General features: G+C 46.4%; 1 protein-coding gene across 1 annotated transcript in view; it reads right to left on the bottom strand.

The window, feature by feature from the left end:
* The window catches only part of srrm3 (serine/arginine repetitive matrix 3), a gene marked incomplete at both ends in the record, with an annotated part of 83775 nt that overhangs the window by 34130 nt on the left and 28430 nt on the right, over positions 1 to 21215 (bottom strand). Inside the window, 2 exon segments of the mRNA XM_084320321.1 lie at positions 8173 to 8241; positions 18078 to 18152. Coding sequence (XP_084176447.1) covers positions 8173 to 8241; positions 18078 to 18152 — 144 coding nt within the window.

The raw sequence follows: 21215 nt of genomic DNA, 5'->3' as shown, positions 1-21215 counted from the left end.
TAATATTAGACTTGTTTGCACAATCATGTCTCATCATTATTTTCTGGACTGGTGGTTAGACGTTGGAGCTCTAGCAGAGCAAACACACGAGCTTCCAATAATGGTGACTGTACTGTTCCCATGTGCAAGAGTTCGTTTGGACAGTCTGTCTTCTCAGTTAACGGGGCAAACTTATCGGACTCTCTGCCTACTGGCTTAAAACTGGAGTCCAATGCCAACGTCTTCAGCAGAGGACTCAAGGTATGGCTGAAATCAAAGCAGCATTGCTCACATGTGTAGACACAGACTGGTTTTGTTGTTTTGATCATGGACTCTTGCTCTGGAAAATATTTGTTCTGATTTGTGATTTTAATTCTGTATTTTACTGTTAATTTGATTCTATCTTTTAGAAAAGCCACAATGGACTAGTGTTGAAAACTAGCACTTGTGCTATAAACACGTAAAACAACGCATCTGGTCTGTCTGTGGCTGGTCAAATGTAGCTGTATGGTGTCCATTTTAAATAAACGTTTTCATTCATTCATTATTAGAATAATTCAGATCTCAAAATTCTAAACTCACTTTTTAAAAGTGTTAATTAATTTGGTATAAAATGTATTGATATTTTGTCAATTGATTGATTGTTGTTTAAAAAAAATTAAAAGTCTTCTACACATTTAGCGAGAGACCACACACGTTTTTTACGAAGGAGAGTACGCTACGGTTCGGCGGGACATTGCGCCCTTTATAAAGTCTCATGTTATGAAATTTAATGATTTGGTTTATTATAAAATTATGCAAATATTGTACAGAGCTAAAGCAAAGTTACTCCCGGACGGGGTGCAAAGTTTTTTTTTCAATACATGAAAGAAAATATGATTTGAGAGATATTTGTAAATTTACTGTTAAAAAAGCTAAGAAAGGGATTAAAAGTAGGTGTATTTCTATTATTGGGGTTAACTTGTGGAACAATGCTGATATACAGTTAAGAATGAGTAATTTGCTTTTGGTTTTTAAGAAAATGGTTTGTAAAGCTATTTTTGAAAACTACAAGGGTGAATAATACTGTTTTTTGCTATTTTCTTTTACAATACTGTTTCGTAGTCTTAATTTTGTTAAGAATATAGGACAGGCATGTATACTACTACTACTACTACTACTACTACTACTACCACTACTACTACTACTACTACTACTACTACTACTACTGCAACTACTACTAGTACCACTACTACTACTACCACTACTACTACTACTACTACTACTACTACTACTACTGCAACTACTACTACTACTGCTACTACTACCACTACCACTACCACTACCACTACTACTACTACTACTAGTACCACTACCACTACCACTACCCAGGGGCGTAGCTGGGGGGGGGTAGCTTAGGATGATTCCAAGGGCCCAGCACTGGGGGGGGGGGGGGGGGGGCAAAAAGAAAAAAATATATATAATTTTTTTTTTTTTACTGGACATCACTCAGGTGTATTATTGATGCTCTCATTGTCTCATCTATGTCTGTTTCTGAAGTGTGTGTGTGTGTGTGTGTGTGTGTGTGTGTGTGTGTGTGTGTGTGTGTGTGTGTGTGTGTGTGTGTGTGTGTGTGTGTGTGTGTGTGTGTGTGAGATATATATAGAGAGAGGGGGGGTTTGGTAGACTATTGCATTGGTCCATTCATTGAAGATGAACGCAATGCGACATCCTTTACTAGGCTCACCCACCAACAGTGCAGGTGCTGAACTGCTGATCCGAATGTATAGGTAAAAACCATATTATGCGTTTTCATCAAAAAAAAATTGCCAAAAAAAATGTACGCGCGCTCGCATTCACTGGGGGCCTACAAATACATTCTTTCATGGGGCCCAGAATCGGGAGCTACACCCCTGCCACTACCACTACTACTACTACTACTACTACTACTACTACTACTACTACTACTACTACTACTACTACTACTACTACTACTACTACTACTAGTACTACTACTACCTCCACACGTCACCTCTTTAGACTATCTCACTCCAGTTGCCATGGTAACCGGTCATACAACGGTGTGAGAGAGAGTTGTGTATCTTCCCCTAAAAGAGGTCGTACACTCCAAACCCTGCGGTGCTATTTTACGCACGTATACAACATGGACGACAACAACAACAACAACAGCGACAACACAGGGGCTGGGGGATTGGAAGGGAAAGTGTCCTGCGCTGATTCATAGCCATTTAAGAGAGCGAGTTATAAAGCTGCCAGGGTTTATGTACTATATATTACGGCTGTGTTACCCAACTGGAGAGAATCAACTAGAGGCTCTACGGTGGCCTTGATCTGGAGAGCTCATTACTCTGCTCCGACAAGCCACCGCCCCTCCCCCCCTACGTCCCACGTATCATGGTCTTCAGCTTTTCTTTTTTTTTTCTTTACTTGAATCCCATGGTTCACATGATAATTGGATATAAAAACGCTCTCATTGTCTCAGGGGCTCGGGCGCAGAAACTCAGCCGGGTGTCATCGACCTGGAGGAGAGCAGGCCTCTAGTGAACCGCAGACAATTATTTCTCAACCATTTTTTTTTTTTTTAAAGGAACACGCCAATCGGTTACCGTCGGTAGTGTGATAGTAAAGGGTTAACCTTCTGTAGTGTGGCAGTGAAAGGGTTAACCTGCTGTTGTGTGGCAGTGAAAGGGTTAACCTTCTGTGTATTGTCGCAGTGAAAGGGTTAACCGTTTGGTAGTGCGGCAGTGAAAGGGTTAAAGGAACAAAGCCAACGTTATGGGAAATGCTCTCACTTGTCTTCTCCGGAGTCAGACGAGAAGATCGATAGAGATTCCCTCTCTTCTGTGCGTTCAGTAAGTAAGCTTAGCTTAGCTTAGCACAAATGAATGGAAGTGGATACGGACCACTAGCCTAGCTTAAAACCCCTGGGAGCTTTCTACTATAGGCTAGTGGTCCGTATCTGCTTCCATTCATTTTGTGCTAAGGCTAGCTTGCAGCCGGAGAGCTTTCTAGAGAGGGAATCGGTATCCATCTTCTCGAGTAAAAGTTGAAGAGATAGTAGGCCGGTAAAGATATGCCTCCTAAAGTGTCTAAACGGAAGTACAGGAAGTACAGGCTACAGGCGTTCTGGTTTCGACAAAACAATTATAGAAACGTGTGAAGTGCACAATATTTCCTCGTTTAAGCCACTGCAACGGCTTTGCACTACATGACCCGGGACGTTCTAGCTTGTTTGCCGACAGGATTAGAGAAAAGTTTGGTCCGTTCGGAGGCAGCTTCCAGGGGAAGTACATACACCGGAAATTCGACCCCATAGACACTTTCGGCCGTAGTTCTTTACCAGGCTTTATCTCACGGAGGAGATAAAACTGGGAACGAGGTTAAAGAGAGTTGAGGAAATTGTGTCTGCAGTTCACTGGGGTTCTCTTCACTAGTGTTCATGCTAGTGTTCTGGGTCGATGTGGCCGAGCTCTCGAGGTACAGAACACGTTGGTACATTTCATGTCCTCCTCACAACAGAAGAATAGGACTCAGGTTTAAAAAAAAAAAATCCAAAATGCCCCTTTAAATCCATTTCCAACCCACTACCATGGGGGACAGAGATGTACACAGGCCTGACTACGACGGATTCAAATGGACAGGAATCCACATTGGAGTCATTATGTAAAGTGGTGCAAACTGCAGCAGCAGCAGCATCAGAATCACTCTTCACATCTCTGCCTGTGAGCACGCCGACTCTCTGGCTATTCTATACATCCTTCATACATGAAACATACAAACATCTTCCATTGACCATTATTCACACGGTGGCCATTTTGCTCTTATGACATGCTCAGGTTTTGGATTCCTTTCCACCCTGTGAATCCCAATCTGAGCACGACGTAATAAGAGCAAAATGGCCACCGTGTGAATAATGGTCAATGGAAGATGTTTGGAGTTATCTGGAGAAGAAGCTTCTGTCTCGCGCGAGTAGGCATCTCGCTAGTCATACGCCGCTCACGAGACGCTCTGTTGCCATGCAACCAGTAGCCTAGTTAGCTGTCAACAAGGCAAGCCGTCATTCCTAACTTGACAGCTTAGCCCAGGAGGGGGCGCCGTTTTACCTGCTTAAAAGTAAAATACTGTGTGCTGTTGTAGGTTTAAAACTGTATTGGAACTGGATATAATATAACACATGCATTTACACCTTAACGACTCATGGCGCGCCTGAAACGTTTCACAGTGGGCCGCACTTTGAGAACGCCTGATTTAAATCTACATCCTTGAGTTGACCATTATTCACACGGCGGCCATGTCATGCTCAGGTTGGGATTCCTAGGGTGGAATGGAATCCCAACCGCTGTGTGAATATGGTCAATGGTCATGTCTGGCCCGTACATCATACAAGGGCTACCGCCATCCTTTGGAACTGTTGTCATGGGAACCAGTATTGAGTTTGGAGCATGAGACTCCAAAGAAAGTGTTGCCAACGCATTATTTGGATCAACATCCCAGTCGTGTTGAACCTTCCAACTGTCTCTCGACTCGAGCACTCGTCCACACAGCAATCAACTCCACGTCGATGTAACAAAACAATTCTGTGGTAGCCATCTTACACGTGCAGAAGGAAATGGGCTATCCATTTCATGTGCGTGCGTGTGTGTGTGTGTGTGTGTGTGTGTGTGTGTGTGTGCGTGTGTGCGTGTGTGTGTGTGTGTGTGTGTGTGCGTGTGTGCGTGTGTGCGTGTGTGTGTGTGTGCGTGTGTGCGTGTGTGTGTGTGTGTGTGTGTGTGTGTGTGTGTGTGTGTGTGCGTGTGTGTGTGTGTGTGTGTGTGTGTGTGTGTGAGGTGGGAGGAGGGGTGGACAATTGCTTATTGTCGTTATGATATCCCTGGGCATCATAGAATTATTCTTTGCTGATCTCTCTCTCTCTATTGACCCCCCCTCTCTCTCTCTACCCACCCCCCCTCTCTCTCTCTACCCACCCCCCCTCTCTCTCTCTCTACCCACCCCCCCATCCTCTCTACTCACCCCCCTCTATCTCTACCCACCCCCCCTCTCTCCTCTACCCACCCTCTCCTCTCTACTCACCCCCTCTCTCTCTCTACCCACCCCCCCTCTCTCTCTCTCTACCCCCCTCTCTCTCTCTACCCACCCCCCCTCTCTCTCTACTCACCCCCTCTCTCTCTACTCACCCCCCCTCTCTCTCTACTCAACCCCCCCCGATCTCTCTCTACTCACCCCCCTCTATCTCTACCCACCCCCCATCTCTCTCTACTCACCCCCCTCTATCTCTACCCACCCCCCCTCTCTCTCTACCCACCCTCTCTCTCTCTACTCACCCCTCTCTCTCTCTACCCACCCCCCTCTCTCTCTCTCTACCCCCCCTCTCTCTCTCTACTCACCCCCCCTCTCTCTCTACCACCCCCCCTCTCTCTCTACTCACCCCCTCTCTCTCTACCCACCCCCCCTCTCTCTCTACCCACCCCCCCTCTCTCTCTACCCACCCCCCTCTCTCTCTACTCACCCCTCTCTCTCTCTCTACCCCCCTCGCTCTCCTCTACTCACCCCCCCTCTCTCTCTACCCACCCCCCCTCTCTCTCTACCCACCCCCCTCTCTCTCTACCCACCCCCCCTCTCTCTCTACTCACCCCCCTCTCTCTCTACCCACCCCCCCTCTCTCTCTACCCCCCCCCCCCCTCTCTCTCTACCCCCCCCCCCCTCTCTCTCTACCCACCCCCCCTCTCTCTCTACCACCCCCCCTCTCTCTCTACTCACCCCCCCTCTCTCTCTACCACCACCCCCCCTCTCTCTCTACTCACCCCCCGCCTCTCTCTCTCTACCCACCCCCTCTCTCTCTCTACTCACCCCCCCTCTCTCTCTCTACCCCACCCCCTCTCTCTACCCCCCCCCTCTCTCTCTACTCACCCCCTCTCTCTCTCTACCCCCCCTCTCTCTCTCTACTCACCCCATCTCTCTCTCCCCCCCTCTCTCTACCCACCCCCTCTCTCTACTCACCCCCCCTCTCTCTCTACTCACCCTCTCTCTCTCTCTCTCTCTCTCCTCCCTCCCCCTCTCTCCCTCCTCCCCCTCTATCTCCTCCCTCCCCCTCTACCTCCTCCCTCCCCCTTTCTCCCTCCCCTCCCTCCCCCTCTCTCTCCCCTCCCTCCCTCTCTCTCCCCCTCTCTCCCCTCCCTCCCTCTCTCTCCCCTCCCTCCCTCTCCCTCCCCCTCTCTCCCTCCCTCCCTCTCTCTCCCCCTCTCTCCCCTCCCCTCCCTCTCTCTCCCCTCCCTCCCCTCTCTCTCCCCTCCCTCCCTTCCCTCCCCCGCTCTCCCCTCTCTCCCCTCCCTCCCCTTCCCTCCCCCGCTCTCCCCTTCTCTCCCCTCCCCTCCCCTTCTCTCCCCTCCCTCCCTCCCCCCCCCTCCCTCCCCCCTCTCTCCTCCCTCCCCTCTCTCCCCTCCCTCCCCTTCTATCCCTCCCCCCTCTCTCTCCCCTCCCCCTCTCTCCCCTCCCCCCCCTCTCTCTCCCCTCCCCCTCTCTCCCCTCCCTCCCTCTCTCTCCCTCCCTCCCCCCTCTCCCCTCCCTCCCCTCTCTCTCCCCTCCTCCCCCCTCTCCCCTCCCCCTCTCTCATTCTACTGGAACGCTGACACTATGATTATTGCATCATCAGCGCAGTAGTAAGACAATAGGGCAATGTAAGCAACTTTCTGTTTTTGCGCAGCAGAGGGTGTTAAGCCCCGCCCCCATCCATAATGAAAGAAGAGAAGCAATATATTTTTTTCTAATATTCACCATGTGTTGTTGGGTATGATGATGGCTTGTTCATATCTATCACCTACTGCAGCATCGAGGCTGCTGACGCTGTCACCCTTAAATAAATACACATACTGCACCTACTGTACATACTGCACCTATACTGCACAGCGTATATATACCTACTGTACATACTGCACCTATACTGCATAGCGTATATATATACCTACTGTACATACTGCACCTATACTGCATAGGCGTATATATATACCTACTGTACATACTGCACCTATACTGCACAGCGTATATATACCTACTGTACATACTGCACCTATACTGCATAGCGTATATATACACCTACTGTACATACTGCACCTATACTGCACAGCGTATATATACCTACTGTACATACTGCACCTATACTGCACAGCGTATATATACCTACTGTACATACTGCACCTATACTGCACAGTGTATATATACCTACTGTACATACTGCACCTATACTGCACAGCGTATATATACCTACTGTACATACTGCACCTATACTGCACAGCGTATATATACCTACTGTACATACTGCACCTATACTGCACAGCGTATATTATACCTACTGTACATACTGCACCTATACTGCACAGTGTATATATACCTACTGTACATACTGCACCTATACTGCACAGCGTATATATATACATACTGTACATACTGCACCTATACTGCACAGTGTATATATACCTACTGTACATACTGCACCTATACTGCACAGCGTATATATACCTACTGTACATACTGCACCTATACTGCACAGCGTATATATATACATACTGTACATACTGCACCTATACTGCACAGTGTATATATACCCTACTGTACATACTGCACCTATACTGCACAGCGTATATATACCTACTGTACATACTGCACCTATACTGCACAGTGTATATATACCTACTGTACATACTGCACCTATACTGCACAGCGTATATATATACATACTGTACATACTGCACCTATACTGCACAGTGTATATATATACCTACTGTACATACTGCACCTATACTGCACCTATACTGCACAGCGTATATATACCTACTGTACTGCAGCATAGAGGCTGCTGATGGTGGATTCACTCCTTGTACTGTACGTTGGATAAAAGAAGCACTTTGTGTTTCTACTCCGACACCTGCACTGTCTCCAGAATGATTAATGTCACACTTTTAATGAGACTTTCTTCTCACTTTTTGTAATTACAGTATGTACACACACACACACACACACACACACACACACCACACACACACACACACACACACACACACACACACACACACACACACACACACACACACACACACACAGACACACACACACACACACACACACACACACACACACACACACACACACACACACACCACACACACACACACACACACACACACACACACACACACACACCTGTCTCGCTTGTGTTTCTTCCCACTCTTCTTTTTCTTCTCTTTGCGAGTGGGCGAGGAGCTGTCAAACCTAAACAGAGAGGGCACAAAGACAGAGGCATTCAGAACGAGGGAGAGAGAGAGAGAGAGACAGAGAGAGAGAGAGAGAGAGACAGAGAGAGAGAGAGAGAGAGAGAGAGAGAGAGAGAGGGAGGGAGAGAGAGAGACAGAGAGAGAGAGAGAGAGAGAGAGAGAGAGACAGAGAGAGACAGAGAGACAGAGAGACAGAGAGAGAGAGAGACAGAGAGAGAGAGAGAGAAGTCAAACTAGTGTGTCCTAAAACCCTCTTAACACTGCAAAACAGAACCTCTCATCAAAAAAGTCTTAATGACTGATGTAATGTTACATCGTTGTTTAATTATTATTAACTAAACAATTGGATGAGCTAATTCTCCAGTCTTCCATGACCTCTCTCTGTCGGATCCACGGTTCTCTTTGTGCTCCGACACCATCCATCTCTATAAATAAAGCAGGTAGGATTTGCAGCACATTTAACAAGCCTGAATCAGTGACTTCTCTTTTATTAATTAATTTTAGCAAGTAATGTAAAGACAATAGAGCGACAAAGCAAAACTAAAAACAAAAACACTGTTGTTTTCAACATTACCTTCTTTAAAATGAATAATACAAGAGAAGTCTGTCTGAAGACCGTCTATGACTTATTAATCCCACTTGTTTGTGGACATTATCGTTCTTATCAGCAGCAGAAGAAGACAGCGCTGGACATAACGCTGGACCTCAGGCGTCGTTACGGTCATTCAGTCAGTAGCACCACTTGACCCTCTCTCTCCCTCTCTCTGCTCTCCCTCTCTCTCTCTCTCTTCCTCTCTCTGCTCTCCCTCTCTCTCCTCATCCTCTCTCTGCTCTCCTCTCTCTGCTCTCTCTCTGCTCTCTCTGCTCTCCCTCTCTCTCCTCTCCTCCCTCTCCTCTCCCTCCCTCTCTCTGCTCTCTCTCCCCCCTCCCTCCCTCTCCTCTCCCTCTCTCTCTCTCTCCCTCTCTCTCCCTCCTCTCCTCTCCCTCTCTCTCTCTCTCTCCCTCTCTCCTCTTCTCTCTCTGCTCTCCCTCCCTCTCCTCTCCCCTCCCTCTCTCTGCTCTCTCTCCCCTCTCCCTCCCTCTCCTCTCCCTCTCTCTCTCTCCCTCTCTCCTCCCTCCCTCTCTCTCCCTCCCTCTCTCTCCTCTCCCTCTCTCTGCTCTCTCTCCCCTCTCCCTCCCTCCTCTCCTCTCCCTGCTCTCCCTCCCTCTCTGCTCTCCCTCTCTCCCCTCTCCATCCCTCCCCTCTCTCTCCCTGCTCTCCCTCCCTCTCTGCTCTCCCTCTCTCTCCTCTCCCTCCATCTCTGCTCTCCCTCTCCCTCTCTATCCTCTCCCTCTCTGCTCTCCCCTCTCGCTGCTCTCCCTCTCTCCTCTCCCTCTCTCTGCTCTCCTTCCCTCTCGCTGCTCTCCCTCTCTCCTCTCCCTCTCTCTGCTCTCCTTCCCTCTCTGCTCCCTCTCTGCTCTCTCTCTCCTCTCCCTCTCTCCTCTCCCTTTCTCTGCTCTCCTTCCCTCTCTGCTCTCTCTCTCCTCTCCCTTTCTCTGCTCTCCCTCTCTCTGCTCTCCCTCTCTCTGCTCTCCTCTCCCTCTCGCTGCTCTCCCTCTCTCCTCTCCCTCTCTCTGCTCTCCTTCCCTCTCTGCTCCCTCTCTGCTCTCTCTCTCCTCTCCCTCTCTCCTCTCCCTTTCTCTGCTCTCCCTCTCTCTGCTCTCTCTCCTCTCCTCTCTCTGCTCTCCTCTCCCTCTCTCTGCTCTCCTTCCCTCTCTCTGCTCTCCTCTCCCTCTCTCTGCTCTCCTCTCCTCTCTCTGCTCTCCTCTCCCTCTCTCTGCTCCCTTCCCTCTCTCTGCTCTCCTCTCCCTCTCTCTGCTCTCCTCTCCCCTCTCTCTGCTCTGCTCTCCTTCCCTCTCTGCTCCCTCTCTGCTCTCTCTCTCCTCTCCCTCTCTCCTCTCCCTTTCTCTGCTCTCCCTCTCTCTGCTCTCTCTCCTCTCCCTCTCTCTGCTCTCCTTCCCCCTCTCTGCTCTCCTCTCCCTCTCTCTGCTCTCCTCCTCCCTCTCTCTGCTCTCCTTCCCTCTCTCTGCTCTCCTCTCCCTCTCTCTGCTCTCCTCTCCCTCTCTCTGCTCTCCTCTCCTCTCTCTGCTCTGCTCTCCCTCTCTCTGCTCTCCTTCCCTCTCTCTCCTTCCCTCTCTCTGCTCTCCCTCTCTCTGCTCTCCCTCTCTCTGCTCTCCCTCTCTCTGCTCTCCCTCTCTCTGCTCTCCTCTCCCTCTCTCTGCTCTCCTCTCTCTCCTCTCCCTCTCTCTGCTCTCCTCTCCCTCTCTCTCTCCCTCTCTGCTCTCCTTCCCTCTCTGCTCTCCTCTCCCTCTCTCTGCTCTCCCTCTCTCTGCTCTCCCTCTCTCTGCTCTCCTCTCCCTCTCTCTCTCCCTCTCTGCTCTCCTTCCCTCCCTCTGCTCTCCTCTCCCTCTCTCTGCTCTCCTCTCCTCTCTCTGATCTCCTCTCTCTGCTCTCCCTCTCTCTGCTCTCCCTCTCTCTGCTCTCCTCCTCCCTCTCTCTCTCCCTCTCTGCTCTCATTCCCTCTCTGTTCTCCTCTCCCATCTCTCTGCTCTCCTCTCCCTCTCGCTGCTCTCCCTCTCTCTGCTCTCCCTCTCTCTGCTCTCCTTCCCTCTCTCTCCTCTCCCTCTCTCTGCTCTCCCTCTCTCTGCTCTCCTTCCCTCTCTCTCCTCTCCCTCTCTCTGCTCTCCCTCTCTCTGCTCTCCTTCCCTCTCTCTCTCTCCCTCTCTCTGCTCTCCTTCCCTCTCTCTCCTCTCCCTCTCTCTGCTCTCCCTCTCTCTGCTCTCCTTCCCTCTCTCTCCTCTCCTCTCTCTGCTCTCCCTCTCTCTGCTCTCCCTTCCCTCTCTCCTCTCCCTCTCTCTGCTCTCCTTCCCTCTCGCTGCTCTCCCTCTCTCTCCTCTCCCTCTCGCTGCTCTCCCTCTCTCTGCTCTCCCTCTCTCTGCTCTCCTTCCCTCTCTCTCCTCTCCCTCTCTCTGCTCTCCTTCCCTCTCGCTGCTCTCCCTCTCGCTGCTCTCCCTCTCTCTCCTCTCCCTCTCTCTGCTCTCCCTCTCTCCTGCTCTCCTTCCCTCTCGCTGCTCTCCCTCTCTCTGCTCTCCCTCTCTCTCCTCTCCCTCTCTCTGCTCCTCCCTCTCTCTGCTCTCTTCCCTCTCGCTGCTCTCTGCTCTCTCTGCTCTCCCTCTCTCTCCTCTCCCTCTCTCTGCTCTCCCTCTCTCTGCTCTCTTCCCTCTCGCTGCTCTCCCTCTCTCTGCTCTCCCTCTCTGCACTCATTCATCTTCATACTCGCACCTAGACACACGCATCTGTTTGCATACACATGCGCGCACACACACACACACACACACACACACACACACACACACACACACACACACACACTTTCACCCCCCCTACTCCTCCCCTGTTTATTTATTTTGTACATAGGCTGTGCCTGTGTTTATTTATTTGTTTGTTTGTTTATGTGTATTCATAACTGTGTTTTTATTTTATTATTAATATATATATATATATATATATATATATTATATATATATATATATATATATATATATATATTTGTATTCATGGTTGGGGCCCTCTTGGACCAGATCGACATTGTAAATAAGAAACCTGTTCTTAATGTTTTATCTGCAAAATAAAGGTAAAGTAAATTAAGTATATACAGTAAATATTTTTAAAAATTTAACTGTGGGGGCACATGGTCACGGTTAGACATTGAAGGGCACCAATGGGGCACGTCCCTCTAGTTTTTGCCACTCAAAAGGGCTACTTTGGTGTGACGTTTTTCACCGTGGGGCCACCAGGGGGGGCAATGCGCCTTCTTGCCCCTCCCTGTATTTGCAGCAAATTTGCAGTTAATTTCTTATGTAAAAACAAAAAAGGCTCCCCAGAGGGGCAACTCAGCCAATCAGAGTAAACGAGCTGTTGCCCGGCAACAATAGCCCGTACCTGTGCACATCGCTGCCTCTACATGATAATAGTGGTGCAAACGGACGACATTCACGTGAAATCTTCACAATTTGAGTATTTTACAGTCCAGGGAGGGAGTTGAAAATTCAACCTCTTCAACAGCAGTATCAGCCCCCCCCCCCCCATACAGATAAGGTGTAGGCCGAGTGTTGGTATGTGGTTTAGCTAACCGTTTGGCCCAATGTTCTGCACTCTGAAGGTTTGTACACTATCTATTTCTTGCTCTAATCTACACTCTATAACATAATTCCATACTTTTGCTCACTTTTGTAATATCAGTAGCTGGCTGTAAATCAACGTGTGATTAGTCGTGTGCATAATATCCTCTGTACATATTTTGGGACTCAGTATAATAACGCACACTAATTCTGTCAACCACCTAGGCTCTTTTAATGCATTACCACGTGCAGTACAGTAACTGTATCCAATGAACATGTCGACGTGTGAATACATACTCTAATACGCTTGACGTTGCCATGCAACCCAATATAGCCACGAGGGTTAACGCTTCATCTTGATTATCTTCATCATAAAGGTGGGAACCGGTCAAAACAATCCTCAGTCTATATTTAGAATCGAAGGTCCTCCTCCTTATATACAAAGCACTAAATGTGTTACAGTTTGGTACAGTAGTGTGTTGGATGCAGTGCAGAACAGAGACGACAAGAAACACATGTTGATTTTCGAATATAGCACTGCGTCTTTAATTAGAGTAGCTGAATGAACACGCACACAATGGGGATAAACAAAAGGGGAGAAATCTTGTCTCCAAAACGCGCTAAATCTATTCACAATATATAGTATTCGTCACAATAATGGGGGAAAACAAAGGGGAGAAAGCAAGGTCTCCAAAACACACTAAATAGTAACTCCGTCAAATGACTGAGCTGCATATACATAGGATAAGAATAATCCTTTACAAAATTCAATCGGCCATCAAAGTGGCACAGCGATTCAAAACATCACAAACAAACTTGTCCTTAGCGATAAGACTAAACATAAGACTAAACATGTAGGTATACTCACGGACAGTTTAGTGGTCGACTGGCGGTGTTTGTGTGACACGGAAGAGAATATAAAGAGACATTTAACGAGTCACACCAAGTACGAATGAGGGTGATTAGGACCGGTAGACAGGTCACTTACCCACCAGGTAACGCTAGATGTTTGCTCCCTGAGGAGAGCAAACCCCAAAACGTTACAAAATGGAACAGGACCAAGCTACATTGCAAATTCTATAGTCAACTATGTGCCTTCTAGAATATCACAATCAACTACTACTGGTCTATTGAAGGTTCCCTACCACAGCCTAAAGAGAATCGGGGATGCAGCCTCTCAAAGTTATCGCGAGAGGGAACTGCGCCCTGAAGGGAACTGCACCCTGAGAGAGGGAACTGCGCCCTGAGAGAGGGATCTGCGCCCTGAGAGAGGGAACTGTGCCCTGAGAGAGGGAACTGCACCCTGAGAGAGGGAACTGCGCCCTGAGAGAGGGAACTGCAACCCTGAGAGAGGGAACTGCACCCTGAGAGAGGGAACTGTGCCCTGAGAGAGGGAACTGCACCCTGAGAGAGGGATCTGCGCCCTGAGAGAGGGAACTGTGCCCTGAGAGAGGGAACTGCACCCTGAGAGAGGGAACTGCGCCCTGAGAGAGGGAACTGCACCCTGAGAGAGGGAACTGCACCTGAGAGAGGGAACTGCACCCTGAGAGAGGGAACTGCACCCTGAGAGAGGGAACTGCGCCCTGACAGGGAGGTTTGTAAACTGTGGATATCAAACAGGGAAGGTAAAGACGGTTTTAAACTGTTAAACAGTCATTCAGAAAAATGTTATTGCACTATTTTACTCTTTTATTACAGGTTCTAAACTGTCAGGTATTGAACTGTGTGGGTATCAAGCAGGAAGAAAGACTGTCAGGGTTTACAACTGTGTGGGGGACCCAGGCTGGGAACTGCGCCCTGAGAGGGAGGTTTTGCCCTGAGAGGGAGGTTGACGATGCATCCGTAACAGAAGAAAAGCACTGGAAACATGGTCTCTCTTTTCTCAGCAGGATGTTTATTTTCATAAACATAGCATCTTGTACAAAATGGAAAGTCTTTGATGGTCTAATGAACCCTAGATTAACTCTTTCAGTGCCACTCACGAGATTTCTCTGGTTTTTTTATAGGTGGTTGCGTGCCACTCACGAGATTTCTCGGAAATTTTTTTTTTCTTTTTTGCGATCTGAAAAATTATTGCATCACCCGAGTCTACCCGAGTATAGCCGAGCTGCGCCGGTGATCACTGTGGAAAAAAGCGCCCCCTGTCGTCTCCCAGATGACATAAGTGATTTTGGAATGGACTCAATGAAAATGAATGGGGAAAAAAATCCGGTACTCCACATTTTCCAGTTCACTGATCCAGCCGGGGTTACCACAGTTCATTCTGGAGCCTCAGATCCCCGCGGATCATGGAGATCTACAGTGTCGCGTTGGATCCATACACGTATCGATTTTTTCTAATGGTGATCAGGAATTGGAATATACCAGTTGGATACCATCTGATGTCAGGTAAGGACTCTATGTTATCAGTGGTAGGATAATCGGAGTAAGTTTGATGAAGTTATAAGCTGTTTTGTGAAATGTCTTCTTTCGGTTTCACTGTAAAAGTCTGTGAGGAAATCAACGGAGCGATTATCAGTGCGCGGCCGTAATGTGCTTGCGTGCACGTATAATATTGATCATCTAGCGTTTATTTGAAAACGATTCATAAAAAGGCCGACGAATATCAACGTTGTGGAATATTCCACTAAAAGACGATTTTCATAGAATGCTCCAGAATGAGCTGTTTTTTATATCAAAACGGGGGCTTTTCTAACAGCTCTGAAACGGAAACGACGCGATAAAAAAACAATCTGCCTTCACAGCACTGACTGGAAAATAGTCTTTGATAATGCGATGGCAGATTAGACACATAGCCATAATTTAAAACATAGATTAGGCGATATTAACGTTAACATTGGCGCCGATGGTGGCATTCAAGCGGTAAAACGGAAAACCAGGCGTGGCACTGAAAGAGTTAATAGATTCATCTCTCTGATGATGGTGGTTGCGGCCTATCTGTTAGCCTGTAGCTATCTGTTCTGTTCGCCTGTAGCTATCTGTTCTGTTCGCCTGTAGCTATCTGTTCTGTTCGCCTGTAGCTATCTGTTCTGTTCGCCTGTAGCTATCTGTTCTGTTAGCCGGTAGCTATCTGTTCTGTTCGCCTGTAGCTATCTGTTCTGTTCGCCTGTAGCTATCTGTTCTGTTAGCCGGTATCTATCTGTTCTGTTCGCCTGTAGCTATCTGTTCTGTTAGCCGGTAGCTATCTGTTCTGTTAGCCGGTAGCTATCTGTTCTGTTAGCCGGTAGCTATCTGTTCTGTTAGCCGGTAGCTATCTGTTCTGTAGCCGGTAGGCGTCTATGCTTTTTACCAACGTGTTCGTGTTTCCGGGTTCCCGTTTTACGCTCTGATTGGCCACTGACCTACGCTAGTACGCCCCCCTCGCTATGAGCGTAGAGAGAGAAATATTCAACAGGAAGCGATTTGCGAGTACAATACACCATCACGCCAGAGTGGATAAAGAAATGCTCCAGAAATGAATATGCGTAGGGAAAGGCTTAACGAGTCAGCGCCAGAGGCACACACAAAAGCACACACGCATGATATCTGATTTATTAATGCCAAAGTAATGGACGACGACCGCAATTGGCACTTGAAAAGTGTAAATGATGGATTAGTCAGTAACAATTCATGACAGCTTTTATAGCTCAACTGGTTAGTCCCCTGCCTGTGGACCATATGGTCCCCGGTTCAAATCTCTTGGATACTTCTTTTTTTTCTGTAACATTAATTAATTTATCCGGAGCTGGAGCTTGCCGGTGTGAAAGGGCTAACAGAGGGGTTCCTATGTTTATAGTTAGGATTTTTTTTTTCTTTTTTTTCTTCAGTAAATAGTAATCTAACTTGTTACTTTTTACAAGCCAGTAATCTGATTACAGTTACTTTTCCAAGTGGCTGTGCATTACTATTTAGTTACTATCTCATAATGCTGATGATAAGAGAGCCAGGGGTACAGTCAGCTAGACCGGAGATGGGGACATGCGCTCGCACACACACACAGCCACACACACATGAGAATAACAAACTATAATACCATGTTTTATATTACACAACCGTTTTACAATTTTATTTTTTATTAAAATTATAGTATATACATTTTCTATTTTATTTCGTTTGGGAACCACTGTCCTATAGTGCCTGAGCAGTGGACAGCTGTGACCTTATATGGCCTGATGGCTGATGACGTCTCATGATGACCTGTCTGAGCAGCCAATCATGATTATGACATTATGCACTTTCATAAAGCATTATAAAAAAAAAAAAAAAATTTCATTCTTATGTTGTGGCAGCAGCAGGGGGGACGACGGTGACTTCGTAACCTAGTTACTTTCAAAGTAACTAAGTTACTTTGATAATCAAGTAATCAGTAAAGTAACTAGATTACTTTTTAAAGGATTAATCAGTAATCAGATTATTTTTACAAATAATCTGTGGCATCACTGGTTATTATTGTGAAAACTAAGGAGGACCAGAAGCAAAAGTTTCCCTCCTTCTTGTTGTCTGACTGCGCTCTAGATGTGGTGAAGAGTGTGCGATATTTGGGTCACAATATCACTGATGACATATGAGATGATGTTGATGTGCAGCGCCAGTGCTGCACACTGTGAAAATAAGCCTGTTCAGAGCCTATTGTACTCCGCTTTATACTGCACACCTCTGGTGTAATTATAGCACAGCAAAAATGAAAAAAGAAAACTGCAGGTAGCATATAATGATGCATTTAGGATCCTCCTTAAGCTCCCAAGACGGACTAGTGCAAGCTATATGTTTGTGACAAAAAATGTCCCCACCTTCCATGCTCTGCTGAGGTGCCATTACTGATGTCAAACAAAGCGATACAAGGTACTCCTCTGGTTTGTGGAAACATTGGAATCGATGCCTTTATGTATTTTAATCTACGTTGTTGTCCTTGTTTTTGTATTGTTTTTTTATGTGTAATATGGACCTTGAGTCTGGTATAAAGTTTTCATCATCATCATCATTTTGCTCTGAGTGGGAGGTTCAAAGGGTCAAAGTGGGTATCAAGCAGGAGGGAAGACTGTCAAGTGTTAAACTGTGGATACCAAACAGAGAAGGTAAAGACGACTTTGAACTGTTGAACAGTAATCCAGAACTATTTTATTGCACTGTAAAAAAAAAAAACTGTCTGCACTTTATGTGCTCATTTCATGTCTATTCTATTCTACTATTTTATTGCACTGCACTATTGCACTATTTTACTCCGTCTATTTTATCTTACTCTTTTTATTATTGTCTATTTAAAACTGAATCAAACATAAACAAGGTGGCCTGTTGGATGTTAGATCCTAATGTGAAAAACTGTGATTTTATATGTCTTTAGTTTTTTTCTGTTGTGAAGCACTTGAGCTGCAGTTTCTGTATGCAAGGTGCTATACAAATAAAGTTTATTATTATTATATTATTATCATCATCATCATTATTATTATATAATCCACGGGTGACTGCATGCTGTGCAACGCCACAGAAAATCATCACCTTAGGTGGTAAAGTAGTACACACCTACAGTATCCTCCTATAGTAGCCCCCCCCCCCCCCCCCACACACACAGTGGCTAATGGCTTTAACCCTTTCACTACCGCACTACAGAAGGTTAACCCTTTACTATCACACTACAGACGGTTAACCGACGGCCTTGTTGGGCGGAGGTTACTGTAAGAAGAGCCCTTTACTCACCGGCTCCTCCGGTGGCCAGATTTCTTCTTCTTCCTCTTCTTGGGGGGAGGGGAGGGTGAGCTGCTGGATTTCACTCTGGAATGTCAGGGACAGAGAGAGAGAGAGAGGAGAGAGAGAGAGAGAGAGAGAGAGAGAGAGAGAGAGAGAGAGAGAGAGAGAGGAGAGAGAGAGAGAGAGAGAGAGAGAGAGAGAGAGAGGGAGGGGGGGGAGAGAGAGAGAGAGAGAGAGAGAGAGAGAGAGAGAGAGAGAGAGAGAGAGAGAGAGAGAGAGAGAGAGAATGAATGAATGAATTATTTTATTTCAAATGTTTACAAATAAATAAACAAACAAATAATTTTTCGAACATTTTCACAAATAAACAAATGAAAAGGATAGGTTTGAAGCTGAAGGCATATAGAGCAACCTACCCTAATTCAAAAAACAATACAAAAAAGTTTTCAAAATATAACAAACAAAAAAATAGATCAACAATCAAAAATCAACAAAAACCGATCCAGAAAAGAACAAAAAAGTTAAAGTTTGCAAGATAAAACAAACAAACAAACAAACAAACAAACAAACAAACAAAAAAAATCAACAATCAACAATCAACAATAAACGTTCCTGAAAAGAACATAAGCCAACATAGGAAAATCAAAAATTCGTCTGCAATACCAGAGTTTCATGTAGAAAAAAAAAAAAAACAGGTTGTAGGTTAAATTTTACTATAAGATTCTATAACCCTGCTTTTAAACATCTTTTAAACTTAAAAATACTCCTGCTGTTTTTTTATTTCATCCGGTATATTGTTCCAGAGTTTCACTCCTTTAACTGACGCAGACATGTGCGTGTTTCGAGCTCTAGGCTGTTTCAAATTGAGTGTTCTTCTTAAATTATAGAGAGAGTGAGAGAGAGAGACAGAGGAGAGAGAGAGAGAGAGAGAGAGAGAGAGAGAGAAAGCAAAGGAGAAATGAACTAGTGCACAAGAGCTCCATAATATAATGTCTGATAATAATAATAATGATTTGTCGTCTACCGATAACAAGGCACATATCGCATTTCAACACCACGCATCCATCCTCTCATCTCCTCTGCCATAATCCAATATACACACACACACTAGCGGGGGGGGGGGGTGCTGGTTGGGCTGGAGGGGTTTCACCAGCCTCTTCTCTTCATGTCTCTATACCTCCGGTCATTCATTTTTGTCGGCGGTGGGGACAGGATTTATCCCCCTTCTGGTCGTACATTATCCCTTTCACTGCCACACTGCCACACTGCAGAAGGTTAACCCCTTACTATCACACTGCCGACGGTTAACCGGTTATCATTCATTCTAGCATGCAATCAAATACGTGAATTTCTCTACACATCAGCTGCAGTAGTCAAGATGGGACAGGACTAAGATTGTACTACCATTTTAATTGTTGTATTCGTAAAATAGATTGGGTATCGGAGACCATTGTAAAAGATATATATAGAATATTATTATTTTAATTTTCTTTGTTATTTAATTTTAATAATAAATAACAAATCCAGTAAATTTATATATGTGTTAATTTGTTACATTTAGTTTCACTAAGTTGGGAAAGTAATGTTTTAAGTCAATCCCGATGTTGCCTTGCACACAGTGAGGCATACAGTTTATTAATTGAACAATGGTATCGGATCGGTACTCTGTATCGGCCGATACCCAAAGCCCAGGTATCGCTATCGGACTGAGAAAGTCGGATCGGTGCCTCCCTAGTTACAAGCTCCACTAGTGTGTGTGAAGAGAGGCTCTTAACCTTTATATATCCGCTCCTCTTCTATAATAACTACTGTATGAATCATCATGGTTGTGTGAAAGAGATGAAGTCCAATTAGCTTTTTTCCACTCGAGATATGGAGCTTTCCAATGCATTACCATTGTGTGTGTGTGTGTGTGTGTGTGTGTGTGTGTGTGTGTGTTGTGTGTGTGTGTGTGTGTGTGTGTGTGTGTGTGTGTGTGTGTGTGTGTGTGTGTGTGTGTGTGTGTGTGTGTGTGTGTGGTGTGTGTGTGTGTGTGTGTGTGTGTGTGTGTGTGTGTGTGTGTGTAGGTTATACCTGTGGCCACTGTAGTCATAGTCTCCCTCCCGGTAGCCGTCGACCATCGCGGGTCACCTTCCTCGTCTTGCTCATAGTGCAGGTGATGGACCCTGGGGACACACAGGGGTCAAGGGTCAATGTCAGCCAATCAAGAACCAGAGAGAGAGGGAGAGAGAGAGAGAGGGAGAGGGAGAGAGAGAGAGAGAAAGAGAGAGACGGAGAGGGAGAGGGAGAGGGAGAGAGAGAGAGAGAAAGAGAGAGAGACGGAGAGGGAGAGGGAGAGAGAGGGAGAGGGAGAGGGAGAGAGAGGGAGGAGATGGAGAGGGAAAGGGAGAGAGAGAGAGAGAAAGAGAGAGAGACGGAGAGGGAGAGGGAGAGAGAGGGAGAGGAGAGGGAGAGAGAGAGGAGATGGAGTGGAGAGGGAGAGGAGAGAGAGAGAGAGAGAGAAAGAGAGAGAGAGAGAGAGGGAGAGGGAGGGAGAGGGAGAGGGAGAGAGAGAAAGAGAGAGAGGGAGAGGGAGAGAAGAGAAAGAGAGAGAGGGAGAGAGACACGGAGAGGGAGGGAGGAGAGGGAGAGAGATTTACTGTAAGTTTGGTGGCAGATGCTTCCATACAGGTGTACTGTACTGCATGATACAATTTAGCAATTCAAATTCTGCCATGCTCCGAGGCGGGTGTATAAAAATGCGGAGTAAGTCCAGTTAACCAAATTTTGATCAAGATGGAAAGAGGAAAAAAGACCTAAGTGATGTTGAAAGAGGGTTCATTATTGGGGAACGGATGGCAGGAGCTGCAGTCACAAAGAACATTTATATCCCACACAAGTAATGTATAAAGCAAAAGGTCATGTACTTCCAGGAACTGTTCTTTGATAGAGAGGGGGGTTATAATCTGAGGGGAGAACTCAATTTAAAAGTCCTTAGTGTACGCACTACCATGATAAGACACTGCATTTCCATATGTGGAGTGAACCGTGGAACAGTCTAAATGTGGTGCTAAAGCCATGTCCAAACATGAGACAATTCAAAACTGATGTATAAGGAAATGATGTTCACGAGGTACAGGGATGAGGAAGGGATTTGATATTCACGGG

The sequence above is a fragment of the Notolepis coatsorum genome (genome assembly GCF_963971535.1).
Source record: "Notolepis coatsorum genome assembly, chromosome: 8".
NCBI classification, from domain to species: domain Eukaryota; kingdom Metazoa; phylum Chordata; class Actinopteri; order Aulopiformes; family Paralepididae; genus Notolepis; species Notolepis coatsorum.
This window is presented reverse-complemented; position numbering and strand designations above follow the sequence as displayed.